Source organism: Cloeon dipterum, chromosome X (assembly GCF_949628265.1).
Source record: "Cloeon dipterum chromosome X, ieCloDipt1.1, whole genome shotgun sequence".
Lineage (NCBI taxonomy): Eukaryota > Metazoa > Arthropoda > Insecta > Ephemeroptera > Baetidae > Cloeon > Cloeon dipterum.
The window spans coordinates 31,251,767-31,266,255 of record NC_088790.1 but is presented as its reverse complement, the minus strand read 5'-3'; the positions used below and the strand labels follow the sequence as shown (position 1 = coordinate 31,266,255).

The following is a 14,489-nucleotide window of genomic DNA, read 5'->3' as shown; positions in this document are numbered from 1 at the left end:
TTTGAAAACCTTCCCATCCTGCTGTTTCGTTTCTCGAGTATGCTTTGTGCACGTGTGCGAGCTACATGCTGCGCGTATACATATAAAATGTGTACACACGCAAACAAAAGGGACAAGCGCTCCCCTGACCTACCCTCAACGCCCTCGACAATAATGCCGAGCAGGCAGATGCGTTTGTAAATAAAAATCATCCGTCTGGGTCTGCACGTCATGTGTGTGAGCGTCTGCTTCTTTCTTTAAAACGTACCTTTGATTTATCGAGCATAAAGTGTCACATTGCGCTCATTTTTTCGCTTCAGACAGTTCAGGCGGCGCAGGAAAAATTTTTTCCGTCAGTGGACACTCGGGAGAAGTTGAAAAGAAATAAATTCTTGACACACCAAAGGCCAAAGGTATATTTCATTATTTTTAAATGCTCTGATATGTTTCCGAGGTGCTCAAAATCGTCAAATTCCTTTAAAAAATTATTGGTAATAAAGATAACGTTTGTTGTTTATGTTTTTTGGATGTAAACAATAGCTCGAAAAAGGCTGTAAGAATATTTCGACATATATTTGAGCAATAAACTCACCTGCTGGGAAAATTGCGCAATTTTAAGACAGTCTTTGATGAAATTTCTGAGCTCACAGCAATCGATTCCTGAGGGTCGAATTAGGTAAAGTGGATGTTTTTTCCGTTAAAAAAGTGCAAAGCGACGTGCGAACTTTTTTTCCCGCCAAAACAAATGAATACGAGAAGTGCGCATGCGTCAGAGCTGGCTGGATCTGACAGAGAAGTCACTCGTACAGGTGGTATCCCTGCAAGTGCTCAAACCAGCTCTCACGCATGCGCAGTTCTCGCATTCAAATTGTTTTGGCGGGAAAAAAAGTTCGCACGTCGCTTTGCACTTTTTTTAGCAGAAAAAACGTCAATTTTACCTAATTCGACCACCAGGAATCGATTGGTGGGCTCAAAAACTTTGTCAGAGACAGTCTTTAAATATAAAAATGCAACGTTTTTAAATGAGATTTTGTTTTTCATGCTCAAAAGCGTCTAATTTAATTATGCAACAGCCTAAAACCGCATTCAAAACAAAAGCAACCCCCTGCTCGTCCTAAATCCACGTTTTCGCGCATGTTTGGTGCGGTTTTGCGCGGGACTCGGGAGTCGTGAGTCGGGAGCCGTGTGTTGTTGGCGGTGATAATCAAGTTGGCCAGATTCAGCTGCGCGAGTCCATCCACTGCAAAGCGGGCAGAACGCTGAACAGCTCCCTGGCGAATTAACGTGTGTGCAGTGCACGAGGCCTAATCAAAAATTTAGCACAGCGCGCCGTGTGTTCCATTTTCCACTCACTCTTGCCTCCTGCGCCCGCCCGCCATGCTTTGTTTCCACCTTTGACTTTTGCATATTTTGCCTTTCTTCCTACTCACAATTTGTCTGCCTCGAGATATACTGCAATTTTTTTTTAATTAAATTTATTTTTAGAAGCATGAAAAATTCACTTTTTGGAAATGTTTTGACTATTTTAGAATTAGAAACTAGTTAATCCTCCAGGAAAAATTTTGATTTAAATTTTAACTTTGGTAAATCCGTGAAAAAGAAAAAAAATAAACATCTGATAATTTTGAGTACCTCATAACTTGGGTAAGGGTGGTCCTAGATCAAAAATTAAAAAATCGTTAAACTTGTCTCAACAAGGCAAACAACTTTTATAATGATCTCAAAGTTGTAGGTCAAAGGTCAAGGTCACAAAATTTGATTTTTTCATTTTAAACTCAAATTTGAAAATGAATTTATCAAAATTTTTGAATTTTGGCATAGCCATTTTGTAGAACACAAAAAATTAAGTTAGAAACGTTAAAATTTTGAATGGTATTTCGCCTAATTTTTTTAATAAAAAATAAAGAAAACGAAAAACCTTGTTTTTTGAGGTTGGTAAAAAACGAAGATCGACCAAATCTCGACTTCTAATCATCTGATTTTGAAAAACCACATACCTTTAGACTCGTCTCAACGTCCCCAAGTGCACTAAAGGGGTTTGAGACCCACCAAACCCCATCCCCCTTTTTAACCCCCTCCATAACGTGAAATTAAGCATTTTTCGTCCGTTTCAACACCTTAGCACGACGTTAACGAGTAATTGTCTTCTTCAAACCAATTCAGCTACTTAGTTCTCTTCAAGACGAGTCTAACGGTACTTATTTTTTGTAAATTGGACCACTACAACCCGAGATTCGGGTGGCACAAAGTTTTTTATTGAGCCGGATGCAATAAAATGCCCGGTGAGTAAAAATCTGGTCGCAATATTATAAAATTAACAGGACACCGCTCTTTTTTTGGGGTTTTAAGGGTACCATCCAATTCAACCCCTATTACACACCCCACCCCATGCGACTGACAACAGAAATAGAGGCCATTCAAATCCAAATTTGACTTATTTACGTTATTTTCTAATAATTAAAGCAAAGTGGTTTCTATGGTGCGGAAAATGCGGCAATTATTTTGTGAGGCAAGTGGATGATCGTGACATCATTAATGTGGTGCAAAGTGGCGAGTGAGAAAAGAGCGATCAAAGCGCGGTATTTATATGCAGATTGATATCTACAATGCGCATTTCACAAGTTCAAAGCGCTGCTTCAAATATATAAGCTTCATTCAAGTTAATTCCTTCGGCAAACTTTGTAGCCGGCAGCAAAAAAAAAAGGAAAAGAAAAAGGTTTGCTCAAGCAATGCGCTGCAAACTTTTTTATAAGTAGTAGTCTCTTCCTTTGAAACTTTTTTGATTGCGTTGCGCACCTGCACTGTGTGTTGCCATGCAAATTAAATTAAATTACGATGCGACGGTATTTTCATCCCGCCTCTCTCGCTGCACGGCTTCATTTGAATTTATTTCTCATCCATTCTATTTATATACTTTTTGCTGGATCGATATCTGTTTAGAAACTTCCTCTTGGTAAACAATGCAATAGTAAATTGCGTGGAAATGTCCCTTTTTTGTATCGTTCGACCAATATATTTCCTTTTTTAAAGTTATTTCATGAAATATTCAGGTTAATGGCTTTAATTCTTTTTTAAAATTATATTGGGATTTATTGTAAATTTTTATTTTAGATTAATTTTATATATTTTCACTTGTGAGGACAAAGAAACGTTAGCTTTCAAAACTGATGATTTTATTTCACTTAATGTACCATTTTCTTGAATGATTAAATTAAAGGTATTTTTGAACAAAATGTTTTTTTCCATTTTCACCCATCAAAAAAAGGAAGAAAATTAGATGAAAATTGAGTCTTAAAGTTTACATCTGTAATTATTGAAGTTTTGTGAAAAAATAAAACATTTTTGGTCCGAAAAACTCCCGGTAAAATTGTGCAACTTTTAACAAACCAAACACGAATTTCAAAAAAACAAATTTTTTTGTAATTAAAAATTTTTCCGCGTGCCTAAAATGAGTTTTGTTGCTATTTTTCATCTTTGATAGGTTTAATAATTAATTAATAAAGGGCTAAAATAAGCCACAAGAGTGAGAAAATCTTTCTTTTGTTTTTTTATAAATTACATTTTTGATTTCTAAAGGAAATCATAACAAACTCAAAAGGTTTACTTTACTTTTTCAATTTTGTACATTTGGTAAATCTATTCATTAACATTTTTAAAAGAAAAAACATGTTAATTAGGCAACAATGATGTCTACAAAAAGGATTTATTATCTGAAGAAAAAACGTATTACAGTAATGATTTTGTTGTAACCATTTGCTTGATAATTCAAGAAATAAATATTTCAAAATTATGCGTGAAAATTTGGAAAAGAGCTGAAATTTTCCCAGATTGCTTTTAAAATTTCTGAGAAAATCAGCTAATCATGCGGCCAGAAGGGAAATTTAGCTGTTTATTTGCACACCTTAAGACAGAACGCGAAGAGAGGAATCAAAATTTAGCAAGAATAAAAATAATTTTTAGAGAAATTAAAATTTTTTTAATTAAAAACGATTGGGAGTTACCTAAATTTTAAAGAATTTTCTATTTAATATTCTAAAATTACACTAATTAACATTTAATTTTGCTATAATTTAGGATTTTATTTATAAATGTGACAATTCAGTGAAGATGTGGAGGAAAAATAAATTTTAAACTACTATTAATGCGATATTTAAACGTTTTTGTTTTGTTTTGTGGTTGAAATCCTGATCAAAATGAACAAAAAATCTAAAAAATTAGCAAATTTTAACTTTGAACAAACAAATTTAGCGCAAAATAAACCCCTGCCATAATTTTCCTTTGAAAAAATTATTATAAACTAAATAAAATTGGGAGTTACCTCAATTTTTTAAGGATTTTCTATTCAATATTTTAAAATTATATTTTTATTTTTATTTTTAACAATAAATTAGCCAAATATTTGCAGATTTCTACCCCCTCGCATGATTTTCCTGTGAAAACCCCATAGGGAAAACCCCCAACACGCTGGTGTCGGGGGTCGTTCGTAATTTGTTGTGGTTAACCCGTGCGCGAAGGGGTGCCCCCCGCCTGCCTGCCTCCCTCATCGGGGGGCGAACGGAACAACTACTCACATGGCGTGCGCGGTGTGGACTAGTCCATGAATGCGTGCTCTCAGGGCGGCACAGGGTGCAGGGTGCAGGAGCGGCGGGCACGCACCCCTATGCGCCACCGGGACTGGACACTCACTGCCGCTTTTAGCTTGGCTTGGCTTGCGGGGGGGTTGGTCGGGGCGAGGGTGCAGGTTGCCGAGGCAGCGGCGTGTGCGGGCACGCGCACTCGGGGCCAATTTCATCCCGCAACAGCCCGCTCGCTCCGGCGCTTTCAAAATATAAAACACAGCAGCGGCGGCGGCACTTGCGAAAAATGAAGAACACGCTTCAACACCCACTTGTGCTCCTCTCCAGCATCCGCGCGCGCTGCTGCACCAAAGCTTTTTTGCTGCCCTTCGAGCACGCCGCTTAATTAATTGAGAGGAAAAACGCCGCCGCCGCAGCCGCTCTCCGCCTTCCTCCTGTTTTCCGGATAATTATGTGCTTATTTGCCTCTCGGAATAAGTATAAGGCCTCATTAAAAAGAACCAAGATTTAATGCACACTTGTTTACTCTTCTGCTTGCCCTGGCTAAATGAGCAGTTTGGATTCGTTACATTATCAAATTGCCAAGTATAAAATACAAATTTAAATTACATTTTCCGGCAATTCTAAGAGCAGTTTGAATTTTTTAACAGGCCGTCTAGAAAAAAATGCATTTCAAAAGGAATAAAATAGAATTTCTTGTATTTTTATCTCTTTATTCTTGAATTAAAACGTGGAATCAGTTGCTTTATCAACCCCTAAAAAACTCTATTGTTTAATTATATTTTTAACGAATTTTGTTCTTTTTCTGTGCCTAAAATAGAAAAATTGAAATTTGAACCCTAATTTACCCCCTTAAAACCCCTCTTTTGGAAGAGTTTATTGTTTCCGTTCATTTTCATCAATAAATATGCGTAAAAAATTCGAGAAAATAGCCCCAATATCTTAAAGACCGTCTTTGACGAATTTTTTGAGCCCACCAATCGATTCCTGAGGGTCGAATTAGGTAGAGTTGACGTTTTTTCCGTTAAAAAAGTGCAGCGCGACGTGCGAACTTTTTTCCCGCCAAAACAAAATTAATGCGAGAAGTGCGCATGCGTGAGAGTAGGCTGGATGTGACAAGGAAGTCATTCTAATAGGTGGTATCCCTGCAAGTGCTCAAACCAGCTCTGACGCATGCGCACTTCTCGCATTCATTTTGTTTTGGCGGGAAAAAAGTTCGCACGTCGCGCTGCACTTTTTTAACGGAAAAAACGTCCACTTTAACTAATTCGACCCTCAGGAATCGATTGGTGGGCTCAGAAACTTTGTCAAAAACGGTCTTTCTGGAAAATCCTAATTGCCAATGCATGAGCTGATCCATTAGAATTCAGTTAAAGCCAAAATTGACCAAAGTAGCAGAGTGATTTTTTTAGAAAAGTTGCTTCAAAAGTTAGCACTGTCTCCTTACTTGAAATCTGATCTTATTTCCCAACAAAGAGTTTCCCTAAAAGGTTTCACACGCTGTTGGACAGATCTCGACCAGAGGAATCGAAATCTGCAAAGAAAATGTGCTCAAGCGCTGCAAATTTCGGAGAAAATTGAATTTTTGCTGTAGCAAAGAATCTTTTTAGACATATATTGTTTCCTGAATTATTTTGTAATCATATTTTTACGCTACAAATGAGAACAAAAAATAAGGGTTCAACGGCCAAGTGATCCAAATGCATCCCTTGAAGTGCAGAAAAGCTGCATAATAATATATTATTTATTTTAAAAGAAGCGAGCGCAGCAAGCATTGTGGTCTTCCTTACAAATGGGACAAATAGAGCGCACTGAATCCATATTATGTACATACATATGCACGCGCCCAAGTTATTCAAGACAACCAACAACTAACTGAAAAGCGTAGAGGGTGCACGAGCCGTGATTTTCGATCGCAAATTAATCACATTTAAACACAGCAAAAGTCGAAACAATAGCCAGCTTTTCGTTTGTTCGTTTGTTTGTTTTGTCTACAGCGCGCAGACGAAAACAACTGCCGAATAAATTCGCATGCAGGCTTTCTACAATTGTCTTTGTTTTTGGAGGGTTTTTTGTGTTGAAGGGGTAATTTGAGAGGATTCGCCAGACAGACCGACGGAATGGGGGTGAAAACCGAAAGCATATGTCTGCGGTTCGCTCACAAAAAGCATCAGACAAGTACAATCGACTTTTCAGGCCAAAACGGGCGTTTGTTCTTTTGTTTTATATTCAATCTGTTTGTTTTATTTATTAAAAGGACGAGAATATGTTGAATTATCCTTTAAATTTGTGCGTTTAACCCTTTCTTTTTAATTTAGAGAGTATTAGAGGACCAGTTTTTGTTCCTCAATCGACGACATGAGTTTTTTTTTTAAATTTCCGCCATGTTTTTAGAAGTTTTCCTAAATTATCTTTTTTAAATTGCATGGAACCACTTGAATACCAATTTAATTACCACCGTTCATTAAGCATTATGAAAAATTCATGGAACATTGAGCTTCGTAATAATGATTTCAATCGAGAATTCCGCTGCGAACTTTACTAACAGCGCAAAAATGATTTCTCAACATTCTGTAAGAGGCGTTAATTTAATTTGTAGGCGTACCTGCCACCTAGCGGTCATCGATGCATGCTCCAATCTCCGCTCAATCCAATGACGCGGGCGAGAGCGAGCCGAGAATTTCTCCAACTACTCACTGGTGGCAGGTCAAGTGCTAATATCAACCAATCACAGACCGCCAACTGTTATTCTTCCTCATTTACGAGGAAGAAGCGGCAAATTTAAGCATTGCCGGCTTTTGATTGGTTGAAACAGCGCTCGACCTGCCATCTGCCATCAGTGAGTAGCCATAGAAATAGAGAAATTCTTAACCTGCTGAAATCAGTGAGCAGGGCGCAGGGCCTTTTAAACATCTGACGTCGTATTATTTACGTTTTGCCGTGTTGTCCGAAGAAAAATTGTGAATCACGACCAACAGGGCAGGGAGTAGTGTGTGGTAGTGGGGCATCAATTGGTCGCAGGCTGGCACAAAGGGGACGATGGACTCTGCCACGGTACGTACGACGTAGGTGTAAACAGAGGCGATAACAAGCTCGAATTAATGCGTGCAATGATGCCGAGAGAACAGTAATGGCAGCCGCTCCTTCTTCTGTTCGCCAGGTGCCCCTGCTCGACGACGACACGGTCGAATTCGGCGACGAGGACAACGTCAAAGGCCGATTCAAGTCTGATATTATAGTTTACAATTTTTTTCCTGGTTTGATAAGCTCTTTTTTGCGTAGGCACCCGTACGTGACGTTCTTCCACCTGGCGTTTCGCGGCGCCGCGCTGGTCGTCTACCTTTTGTGCGGCCTCTTCAGCAACAGTTTCATCGCCAGTTTCATCTTCATCGTGTTCCTGCATTCCCTAGACTTTTGGACGGTGAAGAATGTGACGGGCAGGTTGATGGTCGGTCTGCGATGGTGGAACTACATCGACGATAATGGTGAAAGCCACTGGGTTTTCGAGTCCCGGAAGGTGAGAAATGGCCTTTTTGTAACTCATAAATTTGGTACTCATGGGCGCCTTTCCAGGGCGCCGTGCAGGGACGAGTGGATCCTGGCGAGGTGCGTGTCTTCTGGATTGCCTTGGTCGCTTTTCCCGTCCTCTGGGCCCTGCTGTTTATCGTCGCCCTTTTCGGCTTCAAATTCCGATGGCTGGTATGAATTATTTTTTCCTGAATATTATTACGTTGGAAATTTAATAATAAGGCGGTAAATATTTGTGATTTTTAAATGAGACCAAAAGGTTCTAAAATGTCAGAAACTGAATCTGTGCCTGGAGGGGAATTTAAATAAATAAAACCAAACACTTTAAAATATAGCAAATTTCGGGGGCGTGGCGGCAATTCGGCCTAAAAACGCAGAATTTCACGGCAAGTCTGATTAACTTTTGTTTTTTACTGTACGATTCGTAGGAGCCGAGTTATTAATTTTTAAAGTCGAAAAAACGCGATTTGTGACACTTGCCAACTTTGGTTTTGGGGGCCCAGGCGGGGCCCTATGGGTCGGACGGTGCCGATTATGATACCAATCGATGCCCCTCAGTAGGACGCGTCCGTCCGTGTTTGGTTTTTAAAAATCAGACAATTTTTAGAACTTTTACGAATTTTTTCTGGCTAAATTTTCGAAAATGTCGAAATTTTTAATGATTTTTGCTGGCCATATCTCCGGTTTTGGTTGAAAATTAAAAAATGGCACATCAATCGACGCGAAATTTATCTGGGATTATTTTAAGAGTTAATACGAGCCAATCCGATCAAAATCCTACGAATAGATAAATTTTGAAGTTTGAAAAACATTATTTTTTAACCACCTCCATAAGGATAACAATGCAAATCGAAAATTCGCAATTTCTTTCGAATAGGGGAAGCTTGAAGGGTCTTACCAACTCCATCGCATGCGCAGGTCCAACGCCGGTCTGCAATCCGAGTTTCAGATTTTTCGCACCCATAGAAAAATTAAAGTTAATTTTTTTCGGTTTTTCGCTCTCGGGGACGAAATTGGTTTTATTTTTGTTAAAATTCGGCCGTTCATCCGATCGTCGACCACGACCCCTCATCGGACAGGTCTCGGGAAGGGCTTTGACGTGCGGTACCCTTAAGACCTTTTTCAGGGTATCCCGCGACCTGAGATCCGCTCCCAGGCCGGTTTTAATGATTTTTTCAGTACTTTTGAGCACATTTGCCGAAATTCAGTTGAAATATTTTACCATTGACTTGCAACCACCTTCTTCAGGTCGCGTGACCTTAGAAATTAAAAAAAAACGGCAAAAATGATATTGTGAATTGGACGTGATTTTTAAATGAGTCCTAATGATTAAATGAATTTATTTTTATTGTTCCAGTTGTTAGTGTGCATTGGCCTGACCCTGACAGGTGCCAACCTTTACGGCTACGTCAAGTGCAAGGTCGGAGGCAACAAGGACGTTACCTTCTCAGGGTTGACCAACAATTTCATGAAGCAGCAAGTCCTTCAAAATGTAGGCAGATTCATTTCTACTAAATTCCTTTATTAAATAGTAATAATTCTCAGGTCGTGGGAATGATGAGCCGATCTCCTCCACAGTCTGGTCAAAACACGAATATAATTTAACCAACAAATGTGATCCTGAATGATTCTGTTCCGTGCACTGCGTTTATTAGTGTTTAAGTTACAAATAAAAGATGTTCAAATCCTTAATTATGTTCATTTATTTTATTGTTTTTTTTCTGTGATTTAAATCTACATGAAACACAGGCCTCTAGCAAGATACACATATTCGAATCGCCATGCAAAATCATAATTATTCTGAAGTGACACCGATTAAAATTCTAATCCTAAAATTCACGCCGGTGGTACTTGTCGGGGTCATAATACGACGTGACCACGACTCGGTTGTTAAACTTGCGACCAGTCAACGCTTGCTGGGCCTTCTGACAGTCTCCAATCGTGTTAAACTCAACAAATACCTGCGAATGAGAACATTATTTTAATAAAAAGGCCTTACAAGAATTAATAATTTAATGAAATTAAGAAAAATCAGAGAGGTAACTCATCAAGGGTCAGATATATGCTTGTCTTTGAATAAAATTCATCATTTAGAAAATTAGAACAGTAAAAATTATCGATGCGAACCTTTCCACAACCAGGTACATCGACACCTTTGATAGGTTTTGGAATTTCTAGGGATCGAACGATTCCGTGCCGGCCGCACTCTTCCCGGATGTCCTCCAGAATGTCCTCGTACTCCTCCTCATCCAGCAAGTCTTCCGGCGTCACCATGTTCATCAGACATAGAATCTGCAATTTATAAAAAAATTAGCAAATCGAGGAAATGTTAAGATTCGATTGAAATTACCTCGGTGGCCGGGCCTGCTCCCGCGAGGAGGTTCAGTCCTGGCACTTGCACCTGCACAGGCGCCTGTGCAGTCAGGGTGTTGTTCTTGGCGCCAACGCTGGCTCTTTGAACGATCAGCTTCTTGTCGCCCAGTTGCATTCCGTTCAGGCCTGCAATCGCCTGGAAAATAATTCGTGGAGAGGGGAAAATTAGTTTTTTCTCAGAAAAGATTTATTTAGAGGGTTAATTGGATGTTCAGAGTGGAAAAAATGTCATCAATAATTTCAGACATATGCTTGTCAATTAATTAAAATCATCATGAAAAGATACTGCTTATAAAATTGCAAACAAAAGATAGAAATGATTATTAAGCCCAAAAATTAAGTCTTTTGTTTGCATTTTTTTTAATTTTAAAATAAATGAAACACGTACCTGGTCAGTAACGCTGACGTCGACATATTCACAAAATGCATATCCCTTGGAGAGGCCCGTGGCCGAGTCTTTGACGAGGTTGAACGCTCGCAGTTGTCCGAACGACGAAAGCAGGTCCTTGATCTGCGAACAGGACACTCGTTAAAACGCTTTGCTCTGCCGCAAAGACAGGGGCGACGCGTGGCGCCGGTTTCGTGAGTCCAGACCGAGGTTGTCTGCCCCCCAAAGCGTCCAGAGACCCCAACCACCCTTCCACCCACCCGCACACAGTGGCGAAAAGATTCAGTGTCGCGGAAATGAAGAATTTGTTCCCCCTCGGCTGATTATTGATTTTTTTTAAAGGAAAACAGGAGGAAGGTTAACCTGAACTAAATAAAGCAATAGAAAATTTACTAGACCGACTTTGGGATTTAAAAAATAAAACTGCGCACGTAAAATCCTGAATTTTTAGAAAATTCGAGCTTTTCTGTCTTTCGAAATTAAACCACCGATCGATTAGTCTCACTGGACAGTGTCTAAAACACAGGTTTTATCCAAATGGAACTATAAATTTTTAATTCGATTTCGAAATTTTTGGCCATTGTTATTTCAGTCCCGAAAGTCCCTAAATTCGAAATTTTAACATAAGCTTGTTGATGTCACATTTTCCCAGTATATTTAAGCTAGTTTTCAAGGCTCTATCCGATTTTCAGCGAAGAAATCTACCACAAAAATAAATTTTAATTTAATTCTTTAAAAAATAAATACACTGAACACTGGATATTTCCGAAATTTCCATTTTTTAAAACAGAAAAAGGTTTTAATCCAGAGCCACGGTCTAGATTAGAGCGTCCATCGGGATCTTTTTCTGTCCCAATTTCACCTTTTTTCAGGAAATTGCAGTTTAGTGGCGAGAACGATAAAAAAATATTGGCAATTTAACGTGATTAATAATTATTTTGGAAATTGCTGCAGCGCAGGTAGACAAGAGTTTTTCTAGGAGGAGGCCGAACCAAGTTACTAAATTTCACTGTCAGGATTCCTGCCAAAAAATAATTAATCCAAGCTCGTTTGAGATCCGTGCATTCCGGGTACCTGAATATTTCCCAACCTGACGGACGACGTAAAAAAGCCAGCCTTTTACGAAATATTTCCTCCACTTCCTGTTTTACCGAAACCAAAATCGTTGCATTCCTTAATAATTATTTTCTTTCAGCTAGAAAGCTTTTTTGTGTTCCGATGATTACGTTGTTTTTGTCTCTTAATTGACTCAATCATATTTTTTTCCTAAAAATTACGCCAAAGTGAGAACAAACCGCCTTTATCCACGACACTTTGAATTAGGAAAGAACTGTGGCCGTCCGCCTAACCCCCCCGTTCCTCAGGCCCCGCCCTTTTAGAAATTCGCGAAACAGGCGCGTTGTTGTTTGTGACTTACCAAAAACACCCAAAACAGAAAAAAGAACAATGATTTTAACACCAAACAGGGGACATTCAGAGTGACGATGATTTTCCGACATTATTTAAATTTTTTATAATAAATTCCGAGGCCCCGGATTGGATTTTCAGTTTCGGTTTAGTCGGGGGGCGAGAGCGAGCGCTTGAAACACTTGTATGGTGCCACACACTTGCCTGGCATTATCCAAACTGTGAGTGCCCATCTCTCGAGTGTCACAGGTCTATTAACCATGATACCTTGCTAAAAGGGGGGCAGAAAGCAGAGGTTCATTAGATCACGTGTCTTTTAAGCGTGCGTGTGTGCCTGAAAATGAGAGCTGAAAGGAACCCTGAAAAGTCGGAGATAGAAAGAAAGAGAGAACATATGTTTGTTTTTCTTTTCCGTTTCGTTACGAGTCGGACGAATGCACTGGAAATGAGTGAGACAAAAAATATCGGCCGGTCTACGAGAGCGAGAATGAACCTCTTTAAGTCGCCTCTGCTTTTAACCTGTGGGCAAAACACCCCCAACCTAGAGAGAGCCCAAAACAAGGAGGTGGCACAGTCGCAACATGGATAAATACCACTGATCCGAGCGCCGAGCTCTGCGGGCCCGAGCCGGAGAAGCCCACTTGCTCTTCATTTAAGTAGTTGGGTAAACCACCAATGAAGATTTTGTGGGGGGAATCCGGTACCACCGTGCTAATTACACCTGCAACAATTGGAAAATACTTTGAAACCTCCGATTATCTCTAAACGTGGTTCCTTCCAACGAAACCACTTGGTGTTTTTAAATTCAATCTGTCAAGATAGATACCTGGTACATTCATCGAGGGGTTTTCGGACATGCCGGGCATCGGCTGATAGTCGTGCGGCCGCCGAATCTTCAAGCTCTGCCCCTTGAAGTTTATTCCGTCGAACGCCATTGCCTGAGTCGTCTCGTCTATCGAGCGGAACTCGAGGAAGGCGAAGTTCTTGTCCAGATTAATCTGGCACGCCAGAACAGGGTTTCCTGCGGCCTGGGCCAAACCCGACAGGTGCATTTGCTGGTTGAAGAACTCCATCATTTCTTCCTGAAAATTTCAAACCAATTAGGAATGTTTTCTTCGAGTTTTGGCGGAAAATCAAAATTTTTGGAGTCAAAATTGAGGGGGGCGTAACCAAGGGAATAGAATATGGCAACGCAGACATGGCAGGGAAGTGCGCTGAGCCGCCATGTTGTATTCCCTCGGTTACGCCCCCCTCTTTGACTGTTTCGACGCACTTAAAAAAAATCCAGACAGGATTTACCAGAACCAAATCCTGATCCCTAATTAATTATCTCACCTCAGTAACACCAAACGGTATGTTGCCGACGTACAGTCTCCTGGCTTGCCGAGTTATTGTCGAGCCGACCACAGGCACAGCTGCCTGAGGCGTATCTGCTACAATATTCGCAGGAATTTGGCCCGCAGCTGAAATTAAGCATTCAAATATTAAAATACAAGTCTAATTGCATAATTATTTGACAAAAATTACCATCCGTACCTTGCATAGCTTTGTATTGCAGGGGAGTGATGTGTTCGAAGCCCGGAGGGGGCACATCCCAGTACAGGGAAGGCTTCCTCCTGCGAATTGCTCTTTTGTCCTTGGGGCTACGTGATCTGTTTGCGTGTATCATAAATAAAAGAGTCATAAATTAAGCTCATGTTATAAATTCTGCACTGACCGGCTTCTCTTCCTTTCTCTCCGCTCGCGACTTCTCGATCTGGAGCGATTGCGCGGGGGCTGCTCCGCCACCGCCCTGTTGCGAGAGCCGGATCTTTTCCGGTGGTCCCGTGATCGCGACCTCCGCCTTCTGTCCCGATCGCGGTCTCTGTCTCCTGAAGATGCATAACACGGCGTTTTAGGACACAAGCACGTCCACGCGGCGCCATTTTAGCATGATGCTTACCCGATTTGCCGGTTTTGTCCTCTCCCATTTTTAATGTGGCTCTGCGGCCGCCGTTTCAGTATCCAGTCACTGCCCGAGACTAAAATTCACTGATTTTCACACAGAAAACCAGCGAATGTCTCCGCGAAACACGTAATTTGGTTAAAATACGACTCACTTCAATCGGCCGATAACAAACATGGAGCTTGATCAGCTTGAGTTGAACTGGCTTTGGCGCTGGCGGCGGCAGGGGGCAGGAGACGCGCAGATCGAACTGTTCGGTTGTGCTGCTGTGCGCATGCGTCAGTCAGATTAA

At 40.5% G+C, this 14,489-nt stretch overlaps 2 protein-coding genes across 5 annotated transcripts; one reads left to right on the top strand and one right to left on the bottom strand.

Moving 5' to 3' along the window:
* Positions 1 to 7,453: 7,453 nt before the first annotated feature.
* LOC135944874 (uncharacterized Golgi apparatus membrane protein-like protein CG5021) lies at positions 7,454 to 9,776 on the top strand. Of its 4 annotated transcripts, none has more exons than XM_065492084.1 (6): positions 7,454 to 7,610; positions 7,717 to 7,781; positions 7,839 to 8,073; positions 8,130 to 8,255; positions 9,442 to 9,576; positions 9,630 to 9,776. In XM_065492084.1, the coding sequence occupies exons 1-6, from the start codon at positions 7,596 to 7,598 to the stop codon at positions 9,687 to 9,689; spliced, it is 636 nt and encodes a 211-aa protein (XP_065348156.1). In that variant the 5' UTR covers positions 7,454 to 7,595; the 3' UTR covers positions 9,690 to 9,776. The 4 variants fall into 4 exon arrangements, with proteins under 4 accessions (XP_065348156.1, XP_065348157.1, XP_065348155.1 ...); XM_065492085.1 differs by having other exon boundaries at positions 7,455 to 7,610; positions 8,142 to 8,255; XM_065492083.1 differs by lacking the exon at positions 7,454 to 7,610 and having other exon boundaries at positions 7,619 to 7,781; positions 8,142 to 8,255.
* Positions 9,770 to 14,401, bottom strand: LOC135944872 (splicing factor U2AF 50 kDa subunit-like). The gene is given in 10 exon segments (XM_065492080.1): positions 9,770 to 10,045; positions 10,212 to 10,376; positions 10,435 to 10,593; positions 10,846 to 10,968; positions 12,846 to 12,973; positions 13,079 to 13,334; positions 13,588 to 13,715; positions 13,789 to 13,904; positions 13,970 to 14,150; positions 14,153 to 14,401. Coding segments are annotated over 10 exon segments (1,458 nt in total). The 5' UTR covers positions 14,223 to 14,401; the 3' UTR covers positions 9,770 to 9,913.
* Positions 14,402 to 14,489: the final 88 nt, after the last annotated feature.

Bases quoted from the DNA above. Each gene is read 5' to 3' on its own strand.
- LOC135944874 (XM_065492082.1), top strand. From the start codon at position 7,687: ATGGCAGCCGCTCCTTCTTCTGTTCGCCAGGTGCCCCTGCTCGACGAC. The intron at 7,782-7,838 runs GTCTGATATTAT...TTTTTTGCGTAG, and splicing joins AACGTCAAAGGCCGATTCAA to GCACCCGTACGTGACGTTCT. The intron at 9,577-9,629 runs GTAGGCAGATTC...AATAATTCTCAG, and splicing joins AGCAGCAAGTCCTTCAAAAT to GTCGTGGGAATGATGAGCCG.